Raw genomic sequence first — 13,388 nt, forward strand, 5'->3', positions numbered from 1 at the left:
CCCCAGCATTGCATTGATTTCCCCTCCTGTCTGCACAACCACAGGCATAGGAAGACAGACACTGTCACAGGGAAGCGTGAGCCAGTCACAGCCCAGGCCGCTCGATTGCGCCTGGCTGGCAGGAGGTTAGAGCCTTTGCACGTAGGCGCGGTCAGCAAGTCCCCTTCCTCCCTGTGTGTCCACCCTCTGCCGTCTCAGGGCCCAACTCAGGAACGGCTTCCAACTCTGTGAAAGGTTGAAGCCTCCTGCCAATTTCTGCTTCCGAGACCTGGTTCGTTTCCTCATTGTTTTCTGCTCTGAGTCACTTCTGTCTCTCTCACACCATGTGAGAAATATTTACTTGCATACAAAGATCCATACATAGTTATTGATGTCACAGATTTACGATTTGGACTGTGTGTGTGTGTAACAGATACACAAACAGGCCTTGTTCTGTTGTGCTTAGAGCACAGTTGTTTGTTTTTTTTTTCATAAATTGAAGGTGTGTGGTAACCCTGTTTCATGCCAGTCTGTAGATGCCACTTTTTCCAACAGCATTTGCTCATTTTGCATCTCTGTGTCACATTTGGTCATTCTTGCAGTATTTCTAACCCTCCACCCACAAAAACTTACAACTTGATGAAGGCTGAGATGATGGTTAGTATTTTTTATTCAGTAATACATTTTTTAAATGAAGGTCTGCACATGGTTTTTTAGATATAATGCTATTGCACACGTAATAAACTATGTATAGGATAAATTTAACTTTTTTGTGCACTGAGAAAGCAAAAAAGTTTTATGATATTTGATTTGTTGCAGTGGTCTGGAACCGAGCCCACAGTGTCTCTGAGATGTGCCTGTATGCATAGACACAGGCACACACGAGGCACATACGCAGAGGCTGTTTCCTGGGCGCTTCAGATGCTCGGGCACCGTGTGGTCACACACACTCAGTGGTGGTGTTCTCACAGAGCGCTTAGCACAGAGCCCGGCAGACAGTAAATGCTCACCACATGTCACATGCGGGGCAGCCTGGTGGGCACAGCCCAGACTCTGGAGCCGGTTGGCCTGTGCGTGGTCGTGGTCGACACTGTCAGGCCCCTAGGTCATGCCTCCCTTTCCTGTCCTGTAGCAGCTCAGGTTTCAGAGAGCCGTTGAGTGGGATGGTGAATTAGTAAGGGAATGAGAAAAGTGCCTGGACATGGCCAAGTGCTCAAAACACGTTAGCTTCTTTTCCTGTAATCATTATTGGATTTAATCCTTGTCATGACTGTGTGACAAGAGATCTTAGCACATTATTGACCAGGGGATTTTTGCAGAAACTAATGCCCCTGGCTGGCGATTTGTTATGTAAATGAATATTGAAACACTCTGGTCAATAACGGTTGGGTAACCAAAGACATATTAATACGTCTCTGGTCAATAAGTTGTTATTACTCTCATTGAACAACTGAAGAACTTGAATCTCAAAGAAACAAGAGTCATCTGTCACTGGTCAGAGGGCTAACCAGGGCAGGTAGGAGATGTGAACCCATGTCTGACTCACAACGGCAGCCTGATAACCCCCCAGCCTCCAGGTCTCTGTGTGGTCAGCCTTGAGGTCTGGAATGTGCGTTTAGGTCCCTTGGGCACCTGGTCCCTGCTCATCTCTCAACAGAGGGGCCCCACTGTTGGTTCCTCTCTGCTGGATTAGTGACTGTCGCTGCCTACATTTATCTCCCCAGTCCTCGCCAGGCCAGAGTCATCTTGCTATTCAGATCCTGGCTTCTGTCATTCTCCATCACATCATCTTGTTTGGGTTTGTCTCCCCGCAGGGAGAGTTACAATCCATGTCACTCTGTGCCCCGTGACTTGCTCTGGTCCTCAGTGTCCTCGTCTATATGACAGGAGAGCAACATAGGCCCCAGGGTCTCTGCGAAAAGGACGCTGTTATCCTAGTGTCTTACACACATGAGCACTCTGTGAATGGTGTCACCGCGACTGGGACAGACCTCTTTCCTGCTCTGCCTGGACTTCCTTCCACACAAAACCCTCTCGCAGACTCTCACAGCCCCTCAGAGGCCAGCTCGAACATCACGTTCTCTCAGTAGCTTTTCAGTTTCCACACAGAAGGGTGCAGCTGTGTGCATCCTACTGTAGATTTAAAAGAACCCTTAGCTATGGCCTGATGCAGTGTTTCCCACGCGCAGTCTGTGGGGGGTAAAACCTTAGATCAAAACATTTTCCCATGGTCCAGCAACTTCGGAGAACTCTGGGTTAAGTCAAGCTAATCAGGCATCGTCCCTGCAGAGGTTCTGGAGCCTTTGACTTTGGTGTTGATATACATCACGACCTTCCAAGAGGCGGAGGAGGGGGCAGCTTTTTCAGGCTTCAGTGGAGCCTCTTACAGGGTCTGTGTTCTGGGGAATGCATTTGGCAAATGCTGATGGAACCCAGTGTCTTATATTAGCAAACAGGGAAACTGAGGCCCCAAGAAGTGAGTGCACACAGCAGGTAAGTAGCAAGGCTGGTAGTAGACCCCTGGGCCAGGCGTCTCACTCAGATTCTTTGTTCTTCTCCTGCTCCCCACACCCCAGGCTACGCTGACCACATGGGGCTCACTCAGTTCCGCCGAAGATTCCAGGTGCTGGACCCTGCGCTTGTGAAGGAGCTCATATCAGCCCCCGAAGGAGTGGACGAGAGGAAGGTACATGGACCTGGGGGTGGGGGATGGGGGTAGGGTGGAGGTGTGGAGGCGCCGATGCTTCTGCTCTGCAGAGGATAGCCCGGGGGCAGCTGGGGCAGCTGGGATCTGAGAGTTGGGTCTCGGGGGCAGAGATGAGGATGTCCTGACGTTTGACCCGCACCCCTACTCCAGACCATGCCCCGTGCAGTGTCACTTACAACACTGCCCATCACAGAATGGTCCTTCTGAAACCCTGCCAGAGGGAGTGCAGAAAAAGAATTAGAACCACGGGAAGAGTAGGTCCCAGGTAGGAGGCTCCCAGCAGGGTGGAAGGTCATCATTCCTATAGGGAGTTGCGCCCTGAGAGTCTGTGAAAAGAGGGCTTGTGGTCCCAAACACTCCCCTCAGGGCCTTTGCACAGAGGGCTGTCGCCTCTCCCCAGTCCTGGCCAGGCCAGTGTCATCTTGCTGTTCAGATCTTGCTCGTGTTATTCTCCATCGCATCTTCTTGTTTAAACATTTGTGTAGCACTTAGCCATGTCTGAAATAACATTTTTTGGGGGGACTGTGTGTTTTCGGGCTCAGAGCAAGTGCTTAATAAATTGCCTGTCGGATGAATGAATGAAGACACGTACCTAACCTTGTGTTGCTGCCCCTGTATGTCTCCTTTCTCCATCTCTACATAAACTTCTGGAGGCAGAAGTCTTCACTCCTAGTGCAAAATCCCCAGTAAATGTTTCTGTTGAGAACAGCCACCGGCTGATCAATGATGACAGAGCTCTTGACAGTTTGCAAAGCCCTAGTGCATCCTCACAACAGCCCTGCAAAATGAACCATCGCGCCTCTTTTGTGAATGCTGAAACGTGGGCTCGTAGAGGTGACTGATTGCCTTGAGGCCACACAGCCAAGCATTCATGGGTTTTGCCCTTGAACTCAAGTTTCTTGATTGCATGAAGGGTCGTTAGGAAAGCATGGGCTCAAGTCACACAGCCCTGCAGTTGACTCCCAGCTGGGACTGTGTGAACTTAGATGAGTTAGTCCATCTTTCTGCCTCAGTTTCCTGATTTGTGAAATGTGAACAGTGATAACACCAACCTCAGTGGCGCGTCCGGTGGATTGTACGTAGTAGTGTAATGATGTGCTTGATGCAGGGCCCGGCATGTAGTAAGGGCTCATTATGTATGAACTGTGATGGTCACTGTCATCGTCATCACCGTCTTCCAAGGCCAGAGAGGTGGCAGCCAGGCCACGCAGACTCTGCATTCGCAGCTGTGTTGAAACTCCCCTCCAGTGAGTGCGCCCGTCGCACCTGACCTCCCAGCCTGGAATCCTCAGTCAGTGAGTCGCAAGGCGAGAAGAGCCAGCAGCGGAGGCACAAGTCTTCAGCCCTTTCTTGGCTGTCCTCTGCAGCAGGGACCAGGGCACAGGCTCCCTCCTTCAGACACAGCGGCATTTCTCAGGGCGCTCCTGCGTCCACCCCCGGGGAGGGGACCTCAGACCCCAGCTGGTGTGGCGCGGGGCTGTCCCCTCCCTGGGGGGCATCCCACTGTGGAAACCACGAAATTGCCTGGCTCAGTGGCACCAGCCACTGTGGACCAAGCTTCATCGGGGTTCCTTATCCTGGGTTGCCCCCACTCCCCAGTCTTGATCTCCATCCAGAGCATCTGGACTGGAGCCACCAAAAGGGGCTTGGGCTCCTCTGCTGTTGAAGGCAGTGCAGAAGTGGGGCGTGGGGGAGTTTTCGGCAGGGGCGGGGGGAGCATATGGAAGTGTTTCTATTCTGGACGACTCAGCAGTTCTCTCGTAGCCAGACCGAAACCACCTCCACACACACACGCTGGAGGCCTCGGAAAGTGGAAAATTACAAGCAGAATGGACTGGGGAGTTTTCGCTTCTTGTTCTTCTTCTTTTTTTTTTTTTATTTGCTCACAAATTTCATTTGCTGCAGCATAGGATTTTGGTAGCAACAAAAGGAAATGCCAGCCTGCCTCTTATGAAAAAGCTGATAAATATTCATCTGCCAAGCAGCACGATACACCATGAATTATACATGAACACGTGCTTGGGTGGGCAAACTGTCAGCCTCTGTGTGCAAAGCATTTAAGACCTCAGGATTTAATAAGACAAGCCTGACAGATAGGAAAGGTCAATATTGTCATTAGACGCTAGACGGCAGCAGAGGGAATTCACTGGCAGGGTGTGAGCCAGGCCTCGGCACGTCCCCCGTGTGCCTAGCGTGCACGTGGTGCTTAAACCAGGCCCTCTCCCAGTGAAGTACTCTCGTTTGGAGGGTCCCTGCTGGATTTTGTGCTCCTGAAACAAAAATAGCATATGCCTTTTTTTTTTTTTTTTAACTGCAGATGCACAAACTCTCATCACAAAATATCAGGTGTAATGTGAAAAGGTTCCCTACCGACTTTCACTCTGAAACAGCCCTCAATTGATAAAGCCTCCCTGCTCTTGGAATTATCCCCATTTCACAGCAGAAGCAACTGAGGCTCCCAACCCCAGCCAGGCCATGGGGCAGTGGTAGAGCCAGGATTTGAACCCAGGCTCTCAAACTCCTCACACAGGGCTCTTTACTATGTATTATGGTAAAATATACATAACATAAAACTTACCACCTTAACCCATTTTTAAGCATACAGTTTAGTGGCCGTAAGTGCATTCATTGTGTAACCATCACGGCCCTCCAGCTCCAGAACTCCTTTCATTTTCCAAAACTGGAACCGTCCCCGTGAAACACTGCGCCCCCATCCTGCCTCCCAGCCAGGCCTTGGCAGCCACCGTTCTGCTTTCTGTCTCCGTGAATCTGGCTGCTCCAGGAGCCGCATATAGGTGGACTCATACAATGCTTGTCCTTTGTGACTGGCTGATGGCACTTAGCATGATGTCCCCAGGGCTCACCACGTAGTGGCACCTGCCAGAATTCCCTTCCCTTGAAGGCTGACTTGGATCCTTGTGTGCAGCGTTTTGTGTATCCATCCTCTTGTCAGTGGCCACTTGGGCTATTGCCACCGTTTGGCTGTTGTGAATGACCCTGCTGTGAACACAGTGTACAGATGCCTCTTTTGAGACCCTGTTTTTTGATTCCCTTGGGTACATCCTCAAAGTGGAACTGCTGGATCATATGGTAATACTATATTTAATTTTTTGAGGAACCTCCAAACTGTTTTCCATAATGGCTGGACCATTTTCTATTCCCTTCAACAGTGCATGAGGGTTGCAGTTTCTCCACATCTTGCCAACATTTGTTATTTTCTGGGGTGTTTTTTGTAGTCACCCTTTCGGGTGTGAGGTGGTATCTCATTGTCGTTTCGGCTTGCAGTCCCCTGATGGCCAGGGCTGGTGAGCATCTTTTCACGTTCACACAGGACTTTGGAATGGAAGCCGTTTGACGACAGGCAGAGTATTTGGTGAAGATTTACACAGAACATGCCATCATGATGTTAAAATAATTATTATCGATTCCATCCAGCTGTCACCAAGTGCCTGCCTTGCACCAGGCCCTGTGCTAGCCACCAGAGAGACGAGGATGAACAGAAGACAATCTCCTGAGGAAGAAGGATGAAAATTAGCAATTCCTAGACAGAGACGGGGCTCTGGGAGGTCCCAGGGAACACCTCTAAAGCTTCTGATATTTGCAGCAGGGGTTGAGGGTAGGACATACAGGGAAGACAGAGCAAGTGATGATTGAATAGAGCTTTCTGGAACAGTTTGGAGGAATCAAGTAAGAGAAAGAGTGCAGGGCAAGCCACATTGGGGTCGGCAGGTGCAGAGGTCCAGAGTCAGATCCAGATCCAGTGTGGCTGGCGCATAAATGCTGCCAGGTAGAAGAAAAGGGTCTGAGGATGTTGGTCATCGTCAGCAGGGGCAGAGACTAGTGGTCATCAGGTTCATCAGGTGGTCAGTGATGGCAGACCGGAAGGTTATCAGCAAGGGCATGGCATCAAAGACCAGATCTTTATTATTTGAACTTGCTTAAGCAAAATTACGAAGGAAGTCAAATCTACTCTGCCCATCCCCTGGTCCTTTCTAGGGAGCAGTGGCCTCACGCTGACCTCGACCATTGAGGATGCCTCTGTCTCTTCTAGACACCCAGGCACGTGCTCAGGTCTCCAAAATGACCATCTCACCCTCTAATCATGGTGGGTTCTTCTCCTCTCTCCCAGGCTTTCCCATCTGGCTAAGAGTATGCCTTAACCTACACTGAAGGCCTCCCAGAGTGACCGTGAGGGGGTCTCAGAAAGGTTACTGGAAGAGCTTGTTAGGTTCACATCGGCTTTGTGATTCTGGTCCCTTATCTCTTTGCTGCTGAGGCAGGAGTTTCCAGGTCTCCCTGATGGATGACAGGAAACCCCCGGTCCCCTCTTCCCTTCAGAGTGTCCACAGTGAGGATTGATTCTAGCCACCAAATCTCTGTCCCCGGGGACTTGATCTGAACATAATTATTGCATGCCTGTCTTCTCAAAGGCAGCCACCCTTGTTCCATCTCAGACCACGGTGGATACTCCTGATTTCCTCTGAACTTGTCCCCGAGTCCTTTTCTGTTTTGGAGAGGTTCCCATGAGCCTGTGTCTGGGGGCCTTGGGTAGGGAGAGAGGAAGAGAGGAAGCTGTCCATTCTGAGGGTGCCAAATGACTTTTTCAGGGCCTCCCGTGGCCTTGTGTTTGTGTGCATGCGTGCTCAGTCACGCAGTCGTGTCCACTCTTTTTCACTTCCATGGACTGTAGCCCACCAGGCTCCTCTGTCCATGGGATTCTCCAGGCAAGAATACTGGAGTGGGTTGTCATTTCCTCCTCCAGGAGATCTTCCTGACCCAGGGATCGAAGCTGTGTCTTCTGCATTGGCAGGTGGGTTCTTTACCACTGAGCCACCTGGTAAGCCCTCCCATAGCCTTAGCCCTAGCCCTCTGGAATTTATTCATCATTTTTGACTTTCTCACTTGGCCATCTTCTTCCAGTTTGGGTCTACTGTTTTAATGATTCTGCTTGTTTTCTGTTTAGTGTTAACCAACCCAGTTATACAAATATGTGTGTTTATTTATATGTTTGTTCATATTGCTTGTGCTTCGTGCCAGACATACTATTTATAATCATGAAACTATAGAGTTAAAGAACAGAGACGTAGTCCTAACCCTTATGGAATGTTTTCATCAGCGTGTAAAAGTTTTGGTGTTTAAAAGCATGTGGTTTAGAGACAGACTTGGGTTCAAATCCTGGTTTCCGCCATCTCTCTTTCCATTTATCTGTGCCCCTTGAGGCTTGATAGCTGTATGACCAGGGGCAGTGTATGACAGGGCATAACAGTGCCTGGCACATAGTGGGTACCCAACGTATGGCAGCCATTGGCCACGGTGTGGGTTTCCTAGAGGAGGTGCGGTCCTGACAGCAGGGTGATAGGGAGAGCGTCCATTCCCACAGCCCTGGGTCCCTGCATCGTGCGACCTGTGGAGGGGTGAGTAGGGAGCCCTTCCCGGCCATGGCCCTTTGTGGTTCCTGGAGTCTTCTGCAGCCGGTCTGGCATGTACAGCTTGATGTGAGATGCCAGACTGTGCTTTGCTGGGGGGAGGGAGGCATCCTCACTAAATATTGGAGAGAAACCTCCGTGCACAGTTGGAGGACACGGGGACCGTGTCATTGGAGGCTGAGTTGGGCCTCTCCCGGGTACATTCAGGGCCTAGCAGTTTGAGCCCAGAGTGGTGGAGGTTGAGGGTGTGTCATCACTCCACAGTGCCCCCAAGGAGCTTATAACCTCAGAACCTCCGCCACCTACTCGTCCTTATGGAGACTCACCACGTGCCAGACACGTGAGCTAATTAAGCCCGTTGTGTGCCTTGTGAGAGCTGTCTGGAAGTCTTTTTTAAGGCCAGCATCTACACCCCCAGAGGGTTTCCTGCGACTGATTTTGGGGGTTTGTTCCTTGAACATAGGTCACTTTCTAATTTCTTTGCATGTCTTGTAATTTTCTCTTGAAAACCGGACATTTTCAATAATAAAATATTGCGTGTGTAGATCCCAACCTTTTCCCAATTAGTAACTTAATATTAAGGACTAGATTTATGGAGTCTGTCTCCCCTGTGGTGTGAGACTGCTACTGTCTCTGTTCACTTCCTAAAAATTCTTGTTTTTATTAGAAATTGTGGATTCTCAAGGGTTGACCCCGTGCCAGCACAGCTGAGTGGTCAGCAGAGGTTGGGGTCAAACATCTTGAATGTGTGACCTTTTATCTGATTTGTACAGTGATTTTACGGCGCTCTGTGTGGTTTGGAAGGTGCATCCAGCATTCAGGCATTTGTAGTTGTGCCACAGATTTTACTTTCTGTGTGGCTCTTCTCCGTATTTTCCGCCTGTGCATGTGGCCTTATATTTGGGTAGGAATGTATAAGTGCCTCAGCCCCCTCCACCCGCCAAGTCCTTCCTGTGCGTGTGGATAGCTTTCCAGATGGCCAGGAACGTATGGGGCATGGTTATCACAGCCGACTGTGACCATCCCATTCCCAGTATCTCCTTGTTAGAGGAACCTGGCTAATTACGGCCCCACTGCTTGCCCCTCCCAGAAAACAGTCTTAGGCTAGCTGCGCCACTGACCTTCTCCACTCGTTTGGTGCCAAGATCACTTCCTGTTTCTGATGATGGTTCTGGGTGTGGGATTTCTGCTCACTTTCTCCCTGTATGTGAACCCCTTCTGGCAGCAAAGCAGCTAGTTTTCATTGCTTGCCTCACCCCAGTGGGACCCCTGCAGTGACAGAGCCTGGTGGGAGTGGAAGGGTCTTGATTGCAGTTACCACAAACTTCCCACCATTATTAAAGGCCCAGAAGTTTCTCTTGAATAAATGCTTCTCAGTTTTTACTTTGTTTTCCTCTTGTGCAGAGAGGAAAAAAACGTTTTCTGGATATGTTGTTTTTTTTGCATTTTGCTGCCTGTAGCTCCCTGGGAGCAATTTTGGCTAAAATGCAATATTAAGTGAAACCACTGAGTTTTTGGAGGGGACCCTATGGAATGTTCTTCTCAGAGGTCAGAGAAGGAAACTTCCCCCCAGGTTACAGCCTTGGTCTGGACTTTTAATAAGCATTTTCTTTTGTGTGTGTGTTTTGGGAAGTTTTCTGTGATGCTATGATCTATGGAATTGAAACTCATCTACCAACTTACTCTGTCTCAGAATACCTTTTTCTTGGTGGAATGTCACAATGACTTTTCTGACAATTTATTCTGTAGATAAAAACCAGTGGGTGATTTTCAGTGAATGGGAAGTCCAAGAGGGCTGGTGTGGGGGTGGATGGAGCAGGAGGGGAATTGGAGTCACAAAGGGACCAAGCTGGACCTGCATTTGTCCGAGGGTACAGAGCTCTTGACAGGATTGCTCCAGAGCCTGCAGCCTCTGTGACAAGAGGAAAGAGAAAGTGTTAGTCACTCAGTCATGTCTGACTCTCTGTGACCCCTTGGACTGGGGCCCGCCAGGCTCCTCTGTCCATGGGATTCTCCAGGCATGAATACTGGAGTGGGTTGCCTTTCCCTTCTCCAGGGGGTCTTCCTGACCCAGGGATGGAACCAGAGTCTCCCGCATTGCAGGCACATTTTTTACTGTCTGAGCCAGATTCCATTAAATGGCTGGCAGCCTGGCCAAGGCAGAGTCTAGGGATCTCAGGTGAATTTGTTTCTCCTGAAGGGGGCGTTGCCTTTCTCCCCACTCCCCCACTCCAACCTGCCCTGCTTCCACCCTCACTGGATCTCATCATATTTATCGAGCTCCTGCTGTATACCAGATGCGGTAGAGGAAACTGATGAATTAAACATGGACTTTCCCTCCCTCATCTAGGCCAGGAACACAGGGTTAGTGGCCATATTCGGGAGAGTCCGGCCGTCCCTGGCCAGTGGGTGAGAGGACAGGGCGCTGGGGTGGCTGCCACGGGGGTAAATTCCCCAGTGGCCTGAGGCCCTCTGCCCCTGGCCTGGGCCTGGGCAGCAGTCCAGACATGGCGGTTGCAGTGTGGCCTGACACACCCTGATTCGAATTTGGCTCGTGTAACTTATAACCTTGGGGAAATGCCTTCATTCTGTTTTGTTTTTGGTTTTTTAATATTTATTTGTTTGCCTGCTCCAGGTCTTAGTTTCAAACTCTTAGTTATGGTGGGTGGGATCTAGTTAGGGATCAAACTCGGGCCCCCTGCTTTGGGAGTGTGGAGTCTTAGCCACTGGACCACCAGGGAATTCTCTTCCTTCCATTTTTTAAAAATTGTGGCAAAATATACATAACATAAAATTTAGCATTTTAGAGATTTTTAAGTGTGCAGTTTAGCAATATTAAGTGTTTTCACACTCCTGTGTGGCCATCACCACCATCCATCTCTAGAACTCTTTCTTTCTGCAAGACTGAAATTCTATACCCATTGACACTAACTTGCCATCCCCATCACCCCAGCCGCCGGCAGCCGTCATTCTATGGACACTTTCTATGAATTTGACTGCTCTAGGTATGTCATATAAGTGGAATGATATGGCATTTGTCCCTTTGTGACTGACTTATTTCACTAAATATAATGTCCTTAGGGTTCATCCTCGTTGTAGCTTGTTTCAGAATTCCCTTCCCCTTTAAACATGATTGATATTCTGTTGGGTATATACACCACGTTTTTGTTCATCCGTCCATCTGTTGATAGACACTTAGGTTGTTGTTCGGTCCCCACTCATGTCTGAGTCTTTGTGACCCCGTGGACTGTGGCATGCCAGGCTCCTCTGTCCTCCACTGACACCCAGAGTTTGCTCAGATTCGTGTCCATAGAGTTGGTGATGCTGTCTAACCATCTCATCCTCTGTTGCCCCCTTCTCCTGTTGCCTCAATCTTTCCCATCAGGGTCTTTTCCATGAGTTGCCTCTTTGCATCAGATGGCCAGAGGATTGAAGCTTCAGCTTCAGCACCAATCCTCCCGGTGAATATTCAGGGTTGATTTCCTTTATGATTGACTGGTTTGATCTCTGTGCAGGCCAAGGGACTCTCAAGAGTCTTCTTCAGCACCACAATTCTAAAGCATCAGTTCTCCGGTGCTCAGCCTTCCTTATTGTCCAGCTGTCACATCTGTACAAGACTATGGAAAAACTATAGCTTTGACTGGACAGACCTTTATCAGCAAAGTGATGTCTCTGCTTTTCAATATGCTGTCTAGGTTCATCATAGCTTTCCTTCCAAGAACCAAGTGTCTCTTAATTCCATGGCTGTCGCCGCCACTGCGTTTAGTAACACTTAGGTTACTTCCACCTTTTGGCTACTGTGAATGATGCCAGTGTGAACTGAGTGTGTACAAGTATCTGTTCAAGTCCCTGCTTCCAGTTCTTTTGGGTATATATCCAGAAGTGGAATTTCTAGATCATATGGAAATTAAGTGTTTCATTTTTTGAGGTTTCACCATGCTGTTTTCTGTAGCAGACACATCCTCCATTTGTTTTGCATCTGTGGTTCTCTCCTCCATGAAATGGGTATGCTAGTGTGACGACCCACCTGGGGCTGCCACGAGGGTGAAGTGAGATGGTGTCTGTGAAGGTCTCAGCAGGGTGACGGCACACAGTCAGTACCCAGCCCATGCCCATTTGTGCACTTTCCTGGGGAGGTGGAACTCTGTTAGCTCACAGACACGGGAGACATCTGCTCTCTCCGGGTGTCAGCCCTCCAGCAAGCTGACCATCCACTCTGGGAGTCTCCAGCCCGCCATCTGTCTTCCCCTCTAACTGTCCTCTCCTTCCCAGGCCGTGGCGCAGCTCCTGCAGACACTGGACCTGGAGAAGAAGGCCGTGGCCGTGGGGCACAGCCAGGTGAGTAGGGCCTTCGTTTGCCGTTCTACCCATGACATCAGGGACCCACATGAGACCTGACTCTTGTCCTCCTCAGCTTCTGCTACTTCTGTGTGTCTCCTTTTCCCGCAGCTGAATGCAGGGCTAGTGACTCTCTGCCCTCCTTATATGACAAGGCCGTTAAGATAAAATGTGGTAAGTGTGGGTGGAGAGACCATTGAGGACTATCATTTATTAGAGGTGACACTCTCAGGGACCTCAGCGGTCTGCAGAGTTCACATCTGGACCTTAGTAGAACTTTCTGAACCTCAGAAAGGCCCACTTTCACTCGAAGCCTTGCAGCTTTTACTTTGCAACCACATGTAACACAGCTGTAGTCTTAGGGATTAGCAGCAGTGAGTGAGAGGAGAGGGCATGAGAAGAAGGCGTAAAATTTCAGAGCTGAGGGACATAGATTTCTCCAAATGGGTGTTGGGCCAGCAGCCTTTCAGAAAAAGTTTAAGCACTTAGAGAAGAATTTCATGGAGCCCTAACATGCTCAAGGCATCCTCAAAGTTTTCATGAGGGAACATACAGTGTTCAGGACTCCCCAGATGACCTGACCCTGGGGCCTTCAACCCACTTGTTTCAGTAGAAGACCCATTACCACCTCCCAGAGTGAGTGGGTCATAGTGTGGGGAGTGAGCTACAGAGTTTGTAGACTCAAGGACCAGGTGGTGGGAGGAGAGTGGGGACAACATTTAGGAATACAAGCTGGAGGCAGAGGAGACTAGAGGACCATCTCCCCACTTAGTTACCTTCTGAGTGATTAACGTCGTCCAGGAAACCCTTGTCAGTTGCTGCCATGTTCAGGTACCACGTACAGTGCTGGGGCAGGACCCTGGTTTCCAGAAGCCCATCCTGGGGGCACTGTTGGCCCTGAGTGCCTCTTATCAGAGTGAAGTGTCCTGCCCCATCAC

At 49.7% G+C, this 13,388-nt stretch overlaps 1 protein-coding gene across 4 annotated transcripts in view; it reads left to right on the forward strand.

The window, feature by feature from the left end:
- The window catches only part of MYO18B (myosin XVIIIB), a 231,369-nt gene that overhangs the window by 82,827 nt on the left and 135,154 nt on the right, over window positions 1-13,388 (forward strand). For all 4 annotated transcript variants that reach the window (XM_061385190.1, XM_061385189.1, XM_061385188.1 and 1 more), the window contains 2 exons: window positions 2,556-2,665; window positions 12,385-12,450. In XM_061385190.1, coding sequence (XP_061241174.1) covers window positions 2,556-2,665; window positions 12,385-12,450 — 176 coding nt within the window. The remainder of the gene's footprint in view (window positions 1-2,555; window positions 2,666-12,384; window positions 12,451-13,388) is intronic.

The sequence above is a fragment of the Bos javanicus genome, chromosome 17 (assembly GCF_032452875.1).
Source record: "Bos javanicus breed banteng chromosome 17, ARS-OSU_banteng_1.0, whole genome shotgun sequence".
Lineage (NCBI taxonomy): Eukaryota > Metazoa > Chordata > Mammalia > Artiodactyla > Bovidae > Bos > Bos javanicus.